This window comes from Rhinopithecus roxellana, chromosome 14, assembly GCF_007565055.1.
Source record: "Rhinopithecus roxellana isolate Shanxi Qingling chromosome 14, ASM756505v1, whole genome shotgun sequence".
NCBI classification, from domain to species: domain Eukaryota; kingdom Metazoa; phylum Chordata; class Mammalia; order Primates; family Cercopithecidae; genus Rhinopithecus; species Rhinopithecus roxellana.
This window is the reverse complement of record NC_044562.1, coordinates 75,454,653-75,474,216: the sequence shown is the minus strand read 5'-3', so window position 1 is coordinate 75,474,216 and position 19,564 is coordinate 75,454,653. Positions and strand designations below refer to the sequence as shown.

Genomic DNA, 19,564 nt, shown 5'->3' with positions numbered 1-19,564 from the left:
CCCATTGTATCTTTTTGTTGTTGTTGTTTTGAGACACAGTCTCACTCTGTCAGCCAGGCTGGAGTGCAGTGGCATGATCTTGGCTCACTGCCACCTCCATCTCTCAGATGCAAGCAGTTCTGCCTCAGCCTCCCAAGTAGCTGGGATTACAGGCATGTGCCACCATGCCCAGCCAGTTTTTATATTTTTAGCAGAGACGGGGTTTCACCATGTTGGCCAGGCTGGTCTTGAACTCCTGACCTCAGGTAATCTGCCCGTCTCAGCCTCCCAAAGTACTAGGATTACAGGCGTGAGCCACCGTGCCCGGCCCCCATTGTATCTTTAAAGATATTCTAGAGATTAACATTTCACAGATTTTTCCCAGTAATGCACAGAAGGGTTAATAATTTTCACTATCCAAATTTTCATCTTCACATTTGGCTGAGTCATAGAACAGTTAGGAAAAGGCCAGGCAATATTGTGTCTGGCATATTGCTATGTGCACGCAAGTGCTATCATTATTTTCTTGTCCCACAAGAAGACTTGGAGTTTTCCAGAACAGCCCCTCTTTGTGGGCAGAGGTGGCTGGCTGGCCACCAAACATTTATGCTCCCTTCTGTAGTACAGTGCCATTGGGAAGAGTTGGCCCTTCCATGAACTACACTTTACAGCTTGCCTTACCGTTAGCTACTGCCATGTAGCTGTGTTCTAGCAAATATAAAATTGCAGGATTGATGTGAGCCACTTTCAGGCCTCCCCTGTAAAAGCCACTCATTTGGCACTCCTCCATGCTCCTTCCCTTACCAACAGGTGGATGCAAATGCCCACAGTGATGTGGGAAGTCAGGTGTTTAAGAAGGCAGAACCTCTATTGGTCTGAATACCTAATGACTGTGTAGAATGGAACTCGTATACTCCCATCCCCCAAGACTGGAGTCAACTTGGATTATTTCATGAGCAAGACATCAACTTTGTGTTCCAGCTCTTAGAGATATTGAGGTCAATTGTCTGGGCAAATGGCCAACCCTAACTAATCTTATCCTTTCCTTCCCTTGTCAAATCACCTGGTCAACCTGCTCTGATATGAGATTTTTACCAGGCTTGCCAGTTGTCTGTAGGTCATTCACAAGAAACAAACTCTTAGACCCTCAGCATTCGTGTGTAGATGAAGTCGAGAAGCTAAAAACTAGATGAGATTTAGAAAAATATATTTTCCAAGGGTGATAAAAGATTTCATCTGATGTATTGACTCCAAATTATTATTAGTGGCTGCTTGTAGTGCTGTGTTGGGAAATTGTCTGAGGCAGTGTCCAGGCTAATAGAAAAGAACACTGTGATTAATTGGCAATAACTATCATGGCAGGTGAGGTAGGAGTGATGGCATGGGTTCAAAGAACTTTGTCATCCCTGGGACTTAAGCCAAGCTCTTGGATGCATTCAGTAGGCTGTTCCTAGAAATAGTACCCATATTTGTAAGTCTCAAGTAGGAGGCACTTACCATTAAGGCAATATCCTTACCATGGCTGTTACTTATATAAGTTGGTGTGATTTATTGGCAGCCTTAATCGGCTAAGTTATAAATGAAATTTACACATCCCTCTGCCTAGATTCTGCTTGTTTAGTTTAGAAATCAGGTATTTTCAGGACTCAAAATTTCTAGTAAAACAATTTTGAAGGCACACATACTGCTTCTATTGGAGCAGTGGCAAAGCAGATGATTTTAATCTTTGGGATTGTGATCTAGTGTCTTGAAGTCTATTCTGATGAACCGATGAACTCCTTACTGGCTTATAGACTGGTCTGGCAAATAGAAGGAAACAAAGAATAGGAAACAGTCCCTGTTGATATAGACAACTGTTTGGTGGTTAAAAAGCGGATAGACCCCTTCTTTCTGCTGTGGGAATTAGAGTTTACTTACAGTGGCTCTCAAGTGCCTGGATTTCTTAAGCTACATGTTCTTAGTTATTGTACTATTTTCTGGATGACAAAGGATGAAATTCAGATACACACACCTAAGTCCAAAACACACTGCATCCAAACAAAATCTTAGTTTAATCTTTTTCACAAACACATTAGAGATTTTTTATTTTCACAGGACATGGGAAAGAGTAATATATTTTGAACACAAAATAAAATGGAGAATTTAGCCAAAAAGTTCATGTAATTTCTAATCTTGAGGAAACAGACACATCCAACTTGAGGGATATTCTGTAAAATAACTGCTCCAGAGTCTTTTAAAAATGTCAGTCATTAAAGAATTTTTTTAAATGATTGAGGGATTGTTTTAGATCAAAGAAGACTAAAGAGGCACAACAACTAAATGCAGTGCTCAATTATCCATTGAGTCCTGGATAAAACAAGCCAAAAAGATAGTTTTAAATCTTTTGGAGAAATTTGAATATAAACTTTATATCAAAGTTAAATGTCTTGAGGGTGAAAACTGTACAAGAGTTTCCTTCGATAATTTTAGATAAGTGTTGTAGTACTTAGACCATGGTGCCAAAATATCTGCACTTAACTCTCAAAGGATGTGCATTACACTTAAAGAAATGTGGCAACTGTGGTCACTGTTGGATAATCTAGATGAAGGCTATACAAGCATTTATTGTTCTGGTCTTACAACTTTTCTGTAAGTTTAAAAATTTTCACATTGAAAAGCTGGGAAGAAAAGTTTTTCTACTTAATGGTATATCCTAAGAATTTCCTGTAATATTATATTATATCCTAACCACTCATAATGACTACTTTTAATAACACCATGGTATTCTTTTGAGGGAATATGTATTCTCTTTAAGGATTCCACAATTTAGATTCATAATAAATAATACTTTAATGTGCGTCTCTGTATGTGTTTTGTAGATTCTAATCTTGGCATAAATTTCCACAGGTAGGTTGCTGGATCAAATGGCCATTTATGGAGAATTTGAAACATTCTGCTATGATCTATTTTTTTTTAAGCTGCTAAGTGAGATGGCAGGATCTTAATAAAAGTGAGTCATTTCAAACAGTTATATTTCTGGGAGCCTGAATATTTTTAGATTGCTGACACCCCTTTTTCTTCACTCATCTGCCAACCTCCCTGATAGCTGTGGGACCTTGGTTCTGTCTTTGCTGCCATTTATTCCTATAGATGAGATTTTTCAGACTGAGATACTGGGCACCAAGAGGCCAATAAGAGTAGGAGGAAGTTGTTAAGCTTTTCAATATTTCGTCAAACAAAATTCATACATTTCTCACGCTGAAGCTCACATAAGTGAGTTCAGACATAAGAGTCTGGCTCTGGTTCAGCTTTGATAGGTAGGGCTACAACCTCAGACAGCAGCTCAAATGCAACCTGAGACCCTGAGCCAGAACCACCCCATGAAGCTGCACCCAGGTTCCTGACCCGCAGAGATTGTATGAGAGAATGAATGTTTGTTGTTTTTAGCTGTCAAGCTTTAGAGTACTTTTTTAATGCTGCGATAGATAACCAATACAGATTCTGGAAGTGAGATGTGGCCATAACAAAAACATAAAATGTGAACAAAACACTTGAACACGTATTTCATAAAAGGAGATATGTGAACAATAGGGATATAAAAAGGAGTGCATTGGTCAGCAGGAAAATGCATATTAAAAGCACAATTCAATACCACTACACACCTACCAGAAAGGCTCCAAGTGTAGGTGAGGATGCAGAATATCTGGAACTCATATATTGCTGGCAGGAGTATGAAATGGTATAAACGAACACAGTTAACCTAAACCTAAGTCAGTTGACCCAGAAAGTACACTGCTAGGTTTATACCAAGAGAAATGATTGCATACAACCAAAATAAGAGGAAAACATAAATGTTCCTGGAAACTTCATTTATTACAGGCCTAAACTGCAAATAACTCAAATATTCATCAGCAGAAGAATGGATAAATAATTTGTGATATATCCAGGCAATGGAATACTACTCAGCAATAAAAATAATTGAAGTATACACACAGCAACCTGGATGAGCCTCACAAGCACTATTTTGAGCAAAAGCATGCTATGTTGTTTCGTTTATATGCCATTAAGGAACAGGTTAAAACAAATTTATGGTGATAAAAGAGAGAGTAGTGGTTGCCTCAGGATTGGTAAGTTGTACCAACTGGAAGGTAACAGGAGTGAACTCTCTGGGGTGATGGAAATGTTCAACATTTGATCTGGATGGTGATCACATGGTTTTATATATCTAAAAAAATCACAAAATAGTCACCCATTTTCTTCATTTTACTGCTATATAAATTACATGTCAAGAAGATAATGTTGAAAAGATCCAAATGCCTTTCTGGCCCTAGAGAACCTGTCTTTGGCCCCTTCTCTGACTTCTTCTCTGAACACTCTTCCCCTTATTCACTCCCGCAAACACCCTGGCCGCCCTCCTGCTCCTCCAACACACCAAGCATACTGCCACCTCAGGGCCTTTGCACTAGCTCCTCCCTTGTCAGCACTCCCTGTCCTCAAATATCCCTGTAGATATCATCCTTTGCTTTATTCAGGTCTACCTATCTGTCACAGTTCTCTGGAAACAGAGGCCTGGGCAAAGGTTAAGGCTTAGAGGGTTACTTGGCAGGTACAATCTCACACAGCTGGCTGCTCGATATGTTAGCTTCCAGAGCAGCTGTAGTAAGGCACCACACACTGTTGTCACTCAGAACAACAGAAATGTATTGTGTCACAGTTCTGGATGCTAGAAGTCTGAAATTCAAGTATGGCGAGGCCATGCTCCCTCTGAAACCTGTAGGGGAGGCTCCTTCCCTGCCTCTTCTAGCCTTGGTGTTTGGGGCTCTCTGTGGTGTCACCTAACATTTAGATACATTAATCCAATCTCTGCCTCCAATGTCACCTCACCGTCTTCTCCTGATGTGTCTCTGTCTTTCTCCTTCTAAGGACAAGAGATTGGATTAGGCCCCCACTCCCTTAATGACTTCATCTTAACTTGATTCCATCAGCAAAGACCCTATTTCCAAATACTATAAAGCCACATTCACAGTTCTTGGGGGTTAGGACTTCGACATATCTCTTTGGGGAACATAGGTGAACCCATAACACTCAGTCGGTGCACAGGCTTGGCCACACAGCAGGCTGTGTGGAGAAATTGTGCACCAGACGGAGGGGGAAAGGGAGAGGCAGTTCAGCTGCCCAGTATCCTCCAATCTCCTGTTTCCTGTCTCCCACTGGTCAAAGTCCATTCAGGGGGAATTAAATCCTCTTCCTTTCCGTGTTGCATCATTCAGCCCCATTGGCAGTTGCTCAGGAAACAAGGCCCTGCAGTTTGGCATTTCTGCTGAGTTTGGACATGGGGAGAGAAGCCAGATATTCTAGGCCTGTGGCTGGTGAGCCTCAGGCAGGAAAACCACAGGGGCCTGTGGTGGCTGCAGGGAGCAAGTGGCTGAGGAAGGGACAGGTGGTGCTGAGACAGGCCCCAGGTTCTGCCCAAATGTCATCTGACCAGAGAGGCCTTCTCTGACTACTTCATATCAGATAGATGCCCCTTCCCTGTCTCTGCATTTCTTTGTTTTGCTTAATCATTCTTCACATCAATTATCGCCATTGGACATACTATATATTTATGTGTTTATTTGCTATGTCTCATTTTACTCACTACCACAGCGTTCCCTGCAAGTAGGAAATGTATCTGCTCGTCCTTTGCCCTTTTTTCAGTGCCTGTCACAGTGACTGGCACATTGTAGGTGCTCAGTAAATATTTATTGAGTTTCAATGACTCGAGGAATCAATGGATATAAAGAAATGAAAAAGACTTTGTGTCTGTAGTCTGTTAGGGAGTAGCTGAGTGGGTGGCAGTGGGGTTCTCTTATGTCCAGACAGGCCTGTCTTAAGCAGGTCAGGACCTAGGTGCAGCTGAAAGGAGAGCTCCATTTCCAGGGCTTGAATTCTGCAGCTCCCTGAGGAGGCCAGGGGCTGCCAGGATCACAGCTGCAAAACCTCTGGGTCATAAGGCAGAGGAAAGAGCAGACAGAGGGAACTCTTCTCATCTGGACTTGGAGGGTCGACCTTGCCCAGAGGGGAGGTGATTGCTTCCTGCAGAGTCACAGTGGGGAGAAAGAATCCTGTCTTCCCAGGTTGACCTCTTCTAAGCTTCCTGAGTTATTTTCTATCTCTGGAACCAAACTAGTACTTTTAGTCCTAAAATGCCAATAAATATATCTTCTTTACTAGCTGTGGCACTATCATATTTTTAAGGTGAAAATTAGTGTCACCTAAGCAAAAGAGCTCAGCTCCTTATTACTTATTGCCCAGTCAAGATTTAATGTGTCTCACTTTAAATGACAGTTGTCCATTTTGCTTCCTTCAAGTCACACATGCTCTTGGTTCAATATAGTCACTATGATTTTTAGTCACATTCTCTCTTTCCTGTGCTATTTTCTCTGGGCAATCCACTATATAAAGTCATCCATTTTTTGAAATATGTAGGAGACCATATTGGATTACTGATGAAAAGGAAATTGTAACAAACACTGGGTGACCATCGTTCATTCAAAATTAGTTTGTGGTAATTTTCTCGATTAGTGTGAAAAATGTGCATAACACAGGTAGAGATTTTGTGAGTTGAATAATGTACTCTGTGTCTTTTGTACAATAATAAAAAGCTAGGGCAGCTTGTTATTTCACCAAAATAAATATACTCCACCACTAGAAACTAGGCCTAAGACTAAAGCTGTGACATGGTGACATTTTCCTCACTGCAGATTATGTACCAAAGTTCATTACTGTGACTTTACCGACTGAGCTTGAGAAAGTGGCATATGTAACCCTCTCCTTTTGTTTTGGTGAGGAAGTGCAGGCTTCGTTTTGGTGAGAAAGACTTTGGCATAGGTGGAGTGCTGAACCCAGTTTGGACCTGAGTGATTTGTGGATTGCTGACTTTCACCATTCGCGGTTTGTGAGGAATTGTTCCTTCTGGGAAGGGGGCAAGGCGGAGCATTCAAGCTCTTTCCTAGCCTATTGCCTCCCAGGATGCAGGGAGTTTGTATGTTATAGGAATTAACACTAATAACTACCATTTTCTTTATAGAGGTCAGTATGCTTCTCAAACAGACACAGTTACTTCCAGGACAAAAGATTTTTCTTTTCTCTTAAGACTTGCTTCCATTAATAACTAAGTCACAAATTTTAACTCTGAATTTTTTTTTAATTAAGAGAGTTCATTTTAACTTTGCCTCCTGACTGTTTGATTTACCTTTCTGTAAAACTAGGAACTATAACTGCACTTACCTATGAAGTTACCTGAAGAGCACAGGGAGTAAAAAACAGAACTTTACCTTAGTCTTCTACGAAGCTGGAGATTGGAAGGCAGTCACTAGACAAGTTCAAACCAATTTTTTTTTCTTGTGCTCATATTTAGTTGTCTGCCTTAATTCTAGTGCCCTGAAGTTGGATATATCTAAAGTACAGTTAAAACTAAATGGCTAATTCCTTTCTAATTTAATTTACTTTTACATGCCATAATGATAGAAATACAAAACCAAAACAAAACAAAAACTCTGCTTCTAAAAGACACAAAGAAATGTAATAATACTGTCGATCTAAAAGAAAGGAACTGAGGCAGAGTTAATATAAGTAGGAGTTTATTTGGGCCGAGTTTGAAGATTGCAACCCAGGAGCATAGATGCACGTTGCCCTGAATAGACACTCTGATTAGTGGTAGTTACAGGTGGACTTTTATTTATCTTTTTTTTTTTTTCTTTTCCTTTTTTCCCTTTTTAAACAGGGTCTTACTTTGTCACCCAGGCTGGAGTGCAGTGGTGCAATTTCAGCTTACTGCAGCCTCAACCTCCCAGGTTCAAGTGATCCTCCCACCTTAGCCCCCCAAGTAGCTGGGACTATAGGTGAGTGCCACCATGTCTGGCTGATTTTTGTATTTTTTGTAGAGATGGAGTTTCGCCATGTTGCCCAGGCTGGTCTTGAACTCCTGGCCTCAAGCGACCGACCTGCCTTGGTGTCCCAAAGTGCTGGGATTACACGAGTGAGCCACTGTGCAGGGCCTACAGGGTGAGTTTTAAAGGTAAGAAAGGAAGACAGCGAGTGGGCTGATACAAAGTTGTTTGTCAGGAATTCTCATTGGTTTACAGAATTAACACTGATTAGTGATTGGCTATACATTGTTAAGCTATAGGGTGTGGGTTATAGTGTCTGGTGTGTCACTATTAGGTTAATTTATAGCTACTGTGGCAATAGCTAACCAGTTTCAGGAGATAAATACATAGCTCAGAGTGGGGAATAAGGCACAACTGTGATCTCATTTTAATGCTTCTCTGGGCCTAACAATTCGAAAGGGCTCACAATCCTCAGATGAAAGTTCTTTTCTTTCCTCAATACCTAATTTAGTACTGAAAATATTGAGGTCCTAGATGTGGGTCATTTGTGACTTTTGCTTTAGCAGTAAAGTCTAAAAAATTTTGTTATCGTAAATAAAATTTTAGCCACTTTCCTGTCGTGCCTTATTATTGCTTTAAGATCTTAATCCAAATATATTCCCCTAAATGGACAAATCACAGTTTTAAAACAAACCACAACCATTTTATTATAACCCACAAATTGGGACTCTCCTGATCAGATATTTTTAATTACGCATTTCTTTTTTAGAAAGCTCAAGAGACTGTAAGAGCTGTACTTCCCTAATGAGTATGGTATTCCTCACAACTCCCAAGCGAATCACTTTGCGGAGAAAAGGCAATTGTCTTGGTTGAGTAGGAATTAATGTTGAAGGTGTGGAAGGAAGTTGACTTGATTCAGTTTTCACTAGCCTAAGTCACAGATGTTAAATTGCAAGTTTCACAGGAGGCACCCAAGTAGAATAGATACATAATTCCAAACTGAGATGCCAAGATGCAAACTTTCAATCAAAATACTAAAGACCAGTTTCACGGGTCCAAAACTTCTCACCCGAAGGGGGAAATAACAGTATCTATGAAGGAGAAATTAAAGGAAGATTTTGTGAGGAGTTGTAATGGTTAATTTTATGTGTCACCCTGAGTAGACCAAGGGGTCCCCAGATTAAACATTGTTTCTTTGTATTTTTTGTGAGGGTTTTTCTGGATGAGATCAGCGTTTCAATCAGTGGAGTCAGTAGATGGCCCTCCTTGAGGAGGCAGCATCCCATTAGTTGGGGACCTGAACAGAACAAAAAGAGAAATTTGCCCCTTTTTTCCTGCCTTACTGCTAGCACTGGGACATCTCATCTTCTGCTCTTGGATTGGGATTTTTAGCAGCTTCCTTCGTTTTCAGGCTTTTGGATTCAGACTGAATTACACTGCTTTCCTGGGTTTCCATCTTGCAGATGGCATATGGTAGGACTTCTCAGCTTCCATAATTGTGGGAGCCAATTCCTCATAATAAATCTCCTTTTATAGATACAGCTATAGACATAGTTATAGATATATAATCCATTGGTTCTATTTCTCTGGAGAATCATGACTAAAACAGGAGTATTTTCTTGTTTTAGTCATGGAAAGTCTTGAAAAATAGTATTTCTCATATTATTTTTTCCTCTCCATGTGGGCCACTCAGAGAACCTATAAGTTGGGAGCATAGGGGATTGTTGTCTGACTCCAGCCCTGGAAACCTGCAGATCAATAGAGAGGGACTGGTGAGCCTCTTTGGCGAGTGAAGAGGCTGTGCTGTTTGTTCGACTTGGTCTGCACTGAGTTTATTAGAGCAAAATAGGCATTGAGTGTCCCTATGGACCAAATGCGGGACACACAGAAGAGAATGATCCTGGAGCCCCTTTAAATCCTGCTCAGGAGGACAGCTGGGGTGTGGGTGGAGGATAAATTGGGAGTCCTATAGAGGGAGGAAATTTGGAGGGGACTCAGGAAATCCAGTGGCACTTGCCTATGTGGGGGGCCCAGCAGGAGGGGCACCTAAGAAAACATGAAGGCACCCACAAGAGAAAGAGCAGGCTTGACATTTGCCAGGTTTGGAAAAGACAATGCCATCTTACAACTGTTCCAGTAAAGTAAGAACTTACCTGCCCCTTCTTTTCTCTCTTTCCTTCCCTACTCTGATCCTGGAAGGGTCAAAACCAGCAGCTTTCATGGTGGTCTGGGATAAGGAAGGAAAGGAGAAGCTGACCACGTCTTCTCTCCTAAAGGCTGAGACTTGCCTATGACCAGCTGTACGGTTGAGGAGGAGGAGATAATTCTTTTCTTTGAAATAAAGATTGAAATATGTAGTGATATATTGGTTTGGGCACTCTAACAGAAAGAATCTGGTACTTTCTATTACCTATAAGTGACCAAAAAAGCTATATCCAGTGGCAGAGGTAGAATTGCCTTCACTGAGCAAGTTTAAAAGTACAGTGAGAGAAAATATTAAAATTGCTTTTATGATTTCACCCCAGGAGTACTGTGTCTTCATTGAATTGGTTATATCACCAGCAGGAGTGATAGATGTATTTTTATAGCCTACCTTCCAATCAGGTACCTAAAACATGGTGAATCAGATTTTTTTCCCCATATACAGATATGAGTGAATGCTCGATCTACAATAGAATTTCCTGGAGAATTTCTATGGGTTTCTCAGGAGACCCATCCCTTGTATCCTTCATAGCCAAAACTTGCAATTTATAGATGTCAAAGCCCTTTAGTATAAGTGATCTCGATGGCTTATCACCACCAGGTCCCTGCGAAATGCAGAGAGCACCTAGTATTATCTGTACTATATGGAGAATAGTAGCTAAGAGTTATTGAACACTCACTATGTGCTTGGCACTTGTGCTAAAAATCCTACAAATACCAAATTCATGTATAATACTATTAATTTGTCCACTCTACAGATGATGACACAGAGTCTTAGGCTAAGTAGTTAATTTAAGGCCAAACATTTAGTAGAAGATATGGCTGCAATTTGAACTTGGCTGCCTGCCTTCAGATTCCTAACTTTGAACCTCTGCTCAGATGAACAAAATGGAAATCAGACATTTAGCAACTCGTTCGAGGATCTACATAGCATTAACAGATATTGGTCTTGTCTCATCTTTGTCTCATGGAGATCTTCAGTAGAGATCTTAGTTCTCTAGTAGAGAAAGAGTTCACTAAACTACAGGAAGATCTGAGATTAAGCAGATAATACCTTTTCCCAGTGAAAAAACAAGTCTCAAAAGATAGTGTAAGTAAATTATAGCTATACACTAGAATATTTGGTGACCAGGAAAAAATGTTTAAGGATTTTTTAAGGAAAGTAAAGCATTTTTCCATTCCAATAGAAAAAGTAGCCTATAAACTATTAATGCTTTCAAGTCTGTTTGAATATATGTATCTATACACATACATGATAGGCACATATATACATATACATATATGTATATGTTTGTGGGTACATGTATGATCATATCACTTCTAATTTTTATTTTTAAAAAATTTTTGTAGAGATGGGGGGTCTCACTATGTTGCCCTGGCTGGTCTTGAACTCCTGGTCTCAGGCAATTCTCCTGCCTTGGCCTCCCAAAGTGCTGGGACTACAGATGTGAGCCACTGTGCTTGGCCTTGATTGTATCTTTTTATAATAGAAAAGTTTAGAATTAAATGCACTAAAATATTCACAGTATTACCCCTAGGTGATGGAATTATGGGTAATTTTTACTTTTTCTCCTATACTTTTCTGTATTTCCCCCCAAAAGATCAATCATATTTTTCTTCTCCATATGGGTTCATTAATATTTTATTTACTTAACATTTTTATTGAGATAATTTGCATACTATAAAATTCACTCATTTTAACTGTACCATTTGATGATTGTTATTAAATTTATAGAGTTGTGTATCCATCACCGCAGTCCAATTTTAGATCATTTCTAGAAGATTTTTCAGGTCCATCTGCAGTCATCCCTTATTCCCACATCCCAGACTTAGGCAATTCCTAATCTACTTTCCATCTCTATAGATTCGCTTTTTCTGGAAGTTTCACATAAATAGGATCATACAACATGTGCTCTTTTGGGACTGACATACATTATGTTCTTTTAAAGAGAGGGAAATGAATAAATATTCTTTAGTTCTTTGCCTTTCCCATCCAATCCAAGCAAAAGCCCATTTTCTTCCTCTTAATACTATAATAACTAATTATCAACAGAGTTTCCTTTATTCCTGTAGTTCTTGACCAGCAATCAAATCCCTTTCAGATCACAAGATAATCTATAGGACAGTAAACTATTCCTGACGTTTTAAGGATCTCTATTTTTTAATTCCTCACACATTTCTCTATTTTTACATTAAAAAACTGATTTATAACTATTTTGTTCTTACCCTCTGGACAGTCATTGTAGATATGCCATTCTACTGGCAGAAACAGGGATACCATCACCGATGTGCAAGGGTTTGGAATCAGACAGACCCAAATTCAGCTCTGGGGCCCCATCTCTTGTAGCTGGGTTAGACCCTTCCTGAGTTCAATGTCTTAGTGAGTATCTTGGAGTTACTCGTACCTTCCTCTAGGGCTGGATGGAGACATGCGCATGCTCTGGGTGAGCTAGTGATTTTTGGTGCTCCTTCGAAAGGATGTTCTTTAAATAAGTCTTCAACTTCTCTTTAGAGAAAAGGCAGAGCCCCCCACACAGCAAAACAAACGCCTTGCAGTTCATCAGGGCTACACTCCTTAAAATGCACTGTAAACTCCTCAAGGGTCTCACTCTCACTCCCAGCAGCTCATCAGTGTCTTCCTTCCAATCCAATTAACACTCTCCCTGAAAGTACTGATACATATCATTTTCAATATTTCATTACATTTTCAAGGATTTATTGCTCTTTGTGGAGTAGTGTCCTTCTGGCTCTGCCTCACAGAGTGTTCTGAAGATTAAATGGGATCACACATCTAAGGAGTGCTGCACAGGGTCTAACACTCAGTGGATGTTCAATAAATGGCAACTATTATTAGTATCATAACCAAAGCTATGGCAACTCCAAGCCTGTGTGATAATACATGATGTGCAGCTCCTTTCTCCTCTAGCTCCTTACTTGGAAACCTTCTTTGCAGAAAGCCATTTTCAGAAAGCTTTTGGTGACCTTGAAACATTCTTAGGTGCTCTCTGATGTTTTAATAAATGAAACTTAATATATACAGGAGATACAGTTCCTCCTTCATACCTGTATAGTAAAAGAAGCTGCAACATAAATACCTTTGGTTAACCTTTATATAGTATGTTATTTTAAATATTACCATAAACATGATACAAATTAACAGAATGAAGGTTAACTGGGGGAAAAGCCCTGAGCAGGGAGGGAAGAGTTGCTGCTGGAACACTGTGGCAGGTCTGAAACCAGATCCTGGCTATCGAGCAGAGGGAAATGGCACATCTTTGGAGGCTTTTATATCATGATCATAATTGTTTTATTAGAATCAAAGCATCCCAGAGAGCACTTGCTCTTTCCTTCTTTCCAGTCCCCTTGACTCTCCCCTTAGCAGGGTTGGATGGGAGGTGGGCGGAGGTGGGCGGAGGTGGGCGGAGGTGGGGGGTGTGGGGGGAGGGGGGAATGGGGAACAGTACAAGAAAGCAATAAGCAATGCTATGTCCCTTTCTCCCACTGTCTGGCCCCCAAATGCAGTGCCATAAATATCAAAACAGTGCTTGGTAATAGTCCAAAAGATTTAACTTGTCCCCAAATTCCTAAACGATTTATTGGCATGTAATTTGGTTCTTGGCAGAGTGTAACTGAACAACTTGTAGACATGACATTTGTGTGAACATCTACAAGAGACAGGCCGTTATCACCACCCATTCAACACTCCAGCCAGAGGAAGAACAGCAAGTGGGGCCAGCCATCCAAGTTCACCTGAGCGCTCCGGGGTCTCGGCCCGCATCCTAAAACCTCAGTTCTGCTGTGGCCCGGATACTCCCCATTCTCATCTGTGTTTTCTTCACCATGCAGGTGATGGAAGCCCAGGCAGGCCCAGGGTTCAAGGCCAGTGACTTCAGCATGTCACCCCCTCAGTCCGCATTGGGCCCACCAGCCCCCTCCCTCCCTGCCCCCAGCCCTGCCCGCGCTGCCCCCATTGCGCCCAGCCCTTCCTCACCCCGCAGGAGAAGCTGGCCTCTCATTCCTCACTGAGAGACTCGACGGGCGTCCCCACGCCAAGCCTTCCTCGCCCTCCCCTCCAGCCCTTTCTGAAGGGGAGACAGCAAAGGTGAGCAAGCAACCGCCGCAAGTTTCGGCAGCTGCTGAGGAAGACTCATCGGTTTCTAAGGAAACAGAGAAGCAGCAGCCATTTTAGTGGCATTTGCTGTATGAAAAATATATAGACACTGGCATCCCCCTCCCCACTCGCGCCGCGGCGCCTGCCCTCCCGCCCCACCTCAGAGGCCCCGGGATGAGGGTGGGCCCCCAGTCTCCGAGGGACGCAGCGGCCACCTGTCGCAGGTGGCCGGCCACCGAGGTCGCCACCCCCAGTGCCCCCCAGCGGGCGGGACCGCGGGGTCCCCACCCCGGGGCGGAATCCCCACCCCTGGGCGCCGCAGTGCAGCGGCGGGCGGGCGGCTTGGCCCTCCCCGCGCCCGCGTCCCACCCCCCAGGTCCCCTCCCTCGCCCCCCCGCCCCAGGCCGCGGGAGCCCGCGGGGAGGGCGGGCCCGTCGCAGCCGCGCTGGTCGCCAGGCGGCCGGGAGGAGCGGGGTCCGCGCGGCGGGCGAGGCGGGGGCGGAGGCGCAGGCAGCTCGAGCGCGGGAGGTCGCAGCAGCCGGGGACACCGCGCGCCGCCGCTCAACATGGTCGCTGCGCACGCTGCCCATTCTTCCTCCTCCGCGGAATGGATCGCCTGCCTGGATAAAAGGTAGCTCGGCCGGGGGCCGCAGCCGGGGGCCGAGCTCTGCAGCGCTGCCCGGGCCCAGAGACCGCCGCAGCTCCACACCTGGGCGCAGCGCGGCCGGGCTGCGGGTGGCCGGGGTCCCCGAGCGGGGGAAGGGGTTGAGGTCCTCGTCCGGGAGACAGGAGGACAAGGACCCCCGCCTCTCGTGGGGTGCCAGCGGCATGAGATTATTACACGTGGTGGAGAAAATGCAGCGCAGTAAGGGGAGAGAGCACCCACCTTTCCAACCCCCCGCCCCGCCGCGACTCCAGGCTTCGCTCCTGGGTGGGGGTTTATTTTCTCTTGGCATCACGGGACGGAAGAATCGATGCATACCCTCTCCAGCTATTCAGACCTTGCGGGGTATTAAGTTTTAAGGAGGGGTGGGGGCACCGGCAGGTACAGAGTAACATTCTTTTTTTTGTTCTCGAAAGCAAAGTGTGAGGGACCCAGTGGAGCTGTCTAGTCCCTTGCTGAAATTCACAGCTTTCTGCCCCCGCAGTCGCTCGCTCAAGGTCTGTGTTAGGGAAGGTCATTTGGGAGGCTGCTTTCGTCTTAATACCTGCTTCTCGGGAAAAGACTTTTACGCTAAAAAAAAAAAAAAAAAAAAAAAATTAAAACCATACATAAAGCATATAACTCCCGACGACAGCTCTCTCTAAGGAGGATGTGTGTGTTAACAGTGGATTGCAGTTGTTTCCAGGCTCTGACAGCATAATATTCTGTTTGTCCAGATTGCAGGTTTAGCAGTAAACATTACACAGTATGTTAGCAATTATAGCTTCTTACCCTGATTAAAAAAGGTGATGCATCTGAACTTTTAAGAACTGAGCAAGAAATCTTGCAGAGTGAACTGCCTCTGAATTTCGGAGTTTAATGCAGAAGGGCAATGATTCACGTCTTGCAGCTATCTGCATGACATCTCTATTTGCATTTGTGTGAAATATTTTGTGTTCTGCCATATTGAAAAATTTTCAATTAACAGATTCGTAACACGATCAAACTTGAAAATCTTAAGTGTGACATGCTTTGCATACTCTATTATAGGCCTTTGTTGAAAATATTAAGTAATTTGAGAAAAGCTAAATGTAGCTCATTTGAATAACTTAATATATCTGAGAAATAGTCTTGACTTTGAATTACCACGCAGTAGCAAGATTTTTTGGCAGGCAGTGCCCTATTTATGTCTAAGATGATATGTACTAATATTAGAAATAGTTGCATGCAATAAATAGTAAGAGAATTAAAGTAATGGTTAAATCATACAGGATTATGTAGAACTAAGAGCATTTAAAGTATAGAGGTTGTTAATGTGTCAAGTATCTAAATTTAATAGTTCAGGAAAAAGGAATTATATGGGATTCAAGATCTTGCACTTAACCTATAAATAGTGGTGCTTCCTTATGAATGGAATGTTTAGATAATAGATAACATATTTCTATGTGTAGAAATGCATGGCATGGCATTTTTTGAACAGTCGTTAATTCACTGGAAACCCATTAGTCAATAAGAAGTACTTATGGCAAAATCATAGAGCAATACTAATACAAGTGGGACATAGTTGACTCTCTCTTTTCATAATGTGTATCTGCCCAAATGATTTTGCTTGAAATGGATTTTTTAGAGCATGGTGCCCTCACTTAATGCCACCATTCATAATGGAAAAAAAAAATCTAGGAAAAAAAAAAAACCCCTTCACAGATACTGAGTCTAGCATCAGAAGAGTCAGATGAGTGGACAGATCAATAAGTTAAGGGTTTTAGGCACAGAGCTGTTACCAGTTCTGATATTGGACATATCACTTTTACTTCCTTGAGTGTCTGAAAAATGAGGATAGGACTATCAGGGATAAGTGGACAAATGGAAGAAGAAAAAAAGGTGAAATACTTTGAAAACTGTGAGGTGCCATGTAGGCTTTTTATTTTGTGGTATTAAGAGAACTTTGCATGTTCTGCAGTGTTCATGCCAGAATTGATACCTGTGAGGAACAGTTTAGGGCAGCAATCTCATTGTATGAAGGCTGTGGGGGCCTTGTTTTGAAGGTGTGTTTTTCTCTTAGATTGTTTATTTATTTATTTATTTATTTTTTAGGAAAGGAGAAAGATTGAGAGTGTTTATGGAAGTTGTCTAGGGAAGCCCCCTGAAAGCCCTGTTTAGTGGAGACAGTGCCCTCAACGTTTCTGAGAAATGCTATCTTGATACTCTTTTCCAGGCACTGTGCTGAGCACTGGGGATGCAACAAAATATGAGAGTTGCTTATAGGCTTGGAGGGTAGGGGAGATTGGTGGTGGGATGGCTATATAAACAGCTAACCACAATGCAGTGGTAAGTGCTTTAATGGAGATGTATAAAGTGCTTGGGGAATGCAGATGAGTGAGTTATCGAGATGCTTCCATAGGTGTCCTGCATAGACCTCAGAGGCTGAGAGAAATTTTACCAGGCAGAGAATAGGGAGGGCATGCCAGGCAGTGGTGTGGCATATGAATATGCTAATTTCTTCCCAACTACAAATTCCTGTTGTGACCAAATCTAGAATATAGGAATGTATGCTCTATATTTATAAAAACCTTTTTATTATGGACCTTGTCAACCCTGCACGAAAAAGAAAGAATAGTACAATGAACCCCTGTGGGTTCACTTGGGAATGTGATACTGGGACCTTTTAACTGGGAAAAGGACGTAACTGGGAAATGTAGTTCAAATATATGCCTCATTCAAGTGACAACTGTTGTGGATGGTGAAAAAAAGAGAAACCCTGGGACTGGAAATAAAAAGGAGAGTTAAAAGAGGAAGTCTGCAGGAGTAAAGAAGTATGCAGTGAATGTTGAAGTGAAACAAACAAAACACAAGGAAAATCGAGCCTTAAAGTGTTTGTTAGGAATGCCTAGAAAGTTATCATAGATAGGACAGTACTTGCCAGTGGGGAAGGGGATTACAAGTGTGTAGATATGTAGATTAGGTTAAAGAAAGAAAATCTAAAGCTTTTTATGTATCAAGCATCCACTGTCTTGGACTATAGTGCGACTGAGGAGATGAGGGTCTACAAATACTAATCTTAAAGCCAGAAAGACAAGACATTGAACATTTGGATGGATAAATCAACATTGACAAAAATCTCACATGTTAGAGTAAAACAAGCTCACCACTATCTCAGGGATCTTATGATTTTTTTTTTCTGAGGGGATGGTAATTAGGAACAAATTACATAGTCCCACTATTTGGGACTTAAGATGGGTAAAATGTCTTTTTTTTTTTTTTTTTTTGAGATGGAGTCTCCCTCTGTCACCCAGGCTGGAGTGCAATGGCGTGATCTTGACTCACTTCAACCTCCCCCTTCTGGTTTCAAGGGATTCTCATGCCTCATCCTCCCAAGTAGCTGGGATTACAGGCACCCACCACCATGCCTGGCTAATTTTTGTATTTTTATAGAGACAGGGTTTCACCATGTTGGACAGACTGTTCTTGAACTCCTGACCTCAGCTGATCCACTTGCCGAGGCCTCCCAAAGTGCTGGGATTACAGATGTGGGCCACCATACCTGGCCCATTGTTTAATTTTAATGAAAATATTTTTCCCGTAAGGTTTTAAATTTGCCAACTGTGAACTTAAGATCCACTTATGAATCCTAGATCTCAGGGTTGGTAAAGGAGTATTATGAAGGGACAGGGACCATACACATGCATGTAGTATAGTGACTCATTGCTGGCATTCATCATGATGGAGCAGGGATTGGCAAACTATGGCCTGTGGGCCAGATCTGACAGCTTGCCTGTTTGTCTTATGGGCTAAGAATGGTTTTCACAGGCCGGGTGCGGTGGCTCATGCTTGTAATCCCAGCACTTTGGGAGGCTAAGGCATGGGGGATCATGAGGTCAGGAGATTGAGACCATCCTGGCTATCACTGGTGAAACCCCGTCTCTACTAAAAATACAAAAAAATTAGCTGGGTGTGGTGTCGGGTGCCTGTAGTCCCAGCTACTCGGGAGGCTGAGGCAGGAGAATGGCATGAACCCGGGAGGTGGAGCTTGTAGTAAGCTGAGATCGCACCACTGCACTCCAGCCTGGGTGACAGAGCAAGACTCCATCTCAAAAAAAAAAAAAAATAAATAAATAATAAATAAAAAAGAATGGTTTTCACATTCCTGAATGGTTGGGAATAAAAGAAGAGTAGCATTTTGTGACCCATGAAATTTAGATGAAATTCAAATTTCCGTGTCTATAAACAAAGTTTTATTGGAACATAGCCGTGCTCATTTGGTTACATATTGTCTACAACTGCTTTCCCGCTGCAGTGGCAGAGCTGAGTAGCTGCAGTGGAGACTGTGGACCCACAGAGCTTGAAATATTTACTATGTGGGCCTTACAGAAAAAGTTTGCCATCTTTTGTTATAGATGAAAGAACCTATCTAAGTGATTGACAGTGAAACCACTGGAGATGAAAGAAATTGTCTTCATTTGGAAAGGAGTTCACAGTGTTTGGTTTCTTGTTTAATTAGAAGTATAAGTTGGAGAAAGGTCCTCAGTTGATTGGCTTATTTGAGGAACACTGGCTATCACAGCCAAAGCAGACGATGAAGTTAGCATGGTTATTCAAAAGGTTGTGATCTTTCAAAGGCAGCAGATGAATTTTTTTAAGTATTCATATTTCAGTTTAAAAATGCTCCATAGACAGTTTCCATCTGACTTGCCCCCAAATAGATATCATGTTAGTTATTTTGATTAGGTTGAGAGTGAAAGAAATCAAGGGACAAATTTGTTAAGAACCACAATGCTTTGT

General features: G+C 42.2%; 1 protein-coding gene and 1 long non-coding RNA gene across 4 annotated transcripts in view; one reads left to right on the top strand and one right to left on the bottom strand.

The window, feature by feature from the left end:
- Positions 1 to 1,866: 1,866 nt before the first annotated feature.
- On the bottom strand, positions 1,867 to 14,932 carry LOC115893259. Its single transcript, XR_004053237.1, has 4 exons — positions 14,852 to 14,932; positions 14,023 to 14,188; positions 12,966 to 13,094; positions 1,867 to 6,112 (listed from the first exon to the last, which is right to left on the bottom strand). It is a non-coding gene; the product is annotated as an uncharacterized LOC115893259 (long non-coding RNA).
- The window catches only part of RAPGEF4 (Rap guanine nucleotide exchange factor 4), a 315,123-nt gene continuing 310,134 nt past the window's right edge, over positions 14,576 to 19,564 (top strand). The window contains exon 1 of one of the 3 annotated variants that reach the window (XM_030916805.1): positions 14,576 to 14,773. In XM_030916805.1, coding sequence (XP_030772665.1) covers positions 14,709 to 14,773 — 65 coding nt within the window. In that variant the 5' untranslated portion in view covers positions 14,576 to 14,708. The remainder of the gene's footprint in view (positions 14,774 to 19,564) is intronic. The other 2 variants (XM_030916804.1, XM_030916806.1) reach the window with 2 other exon arrangements.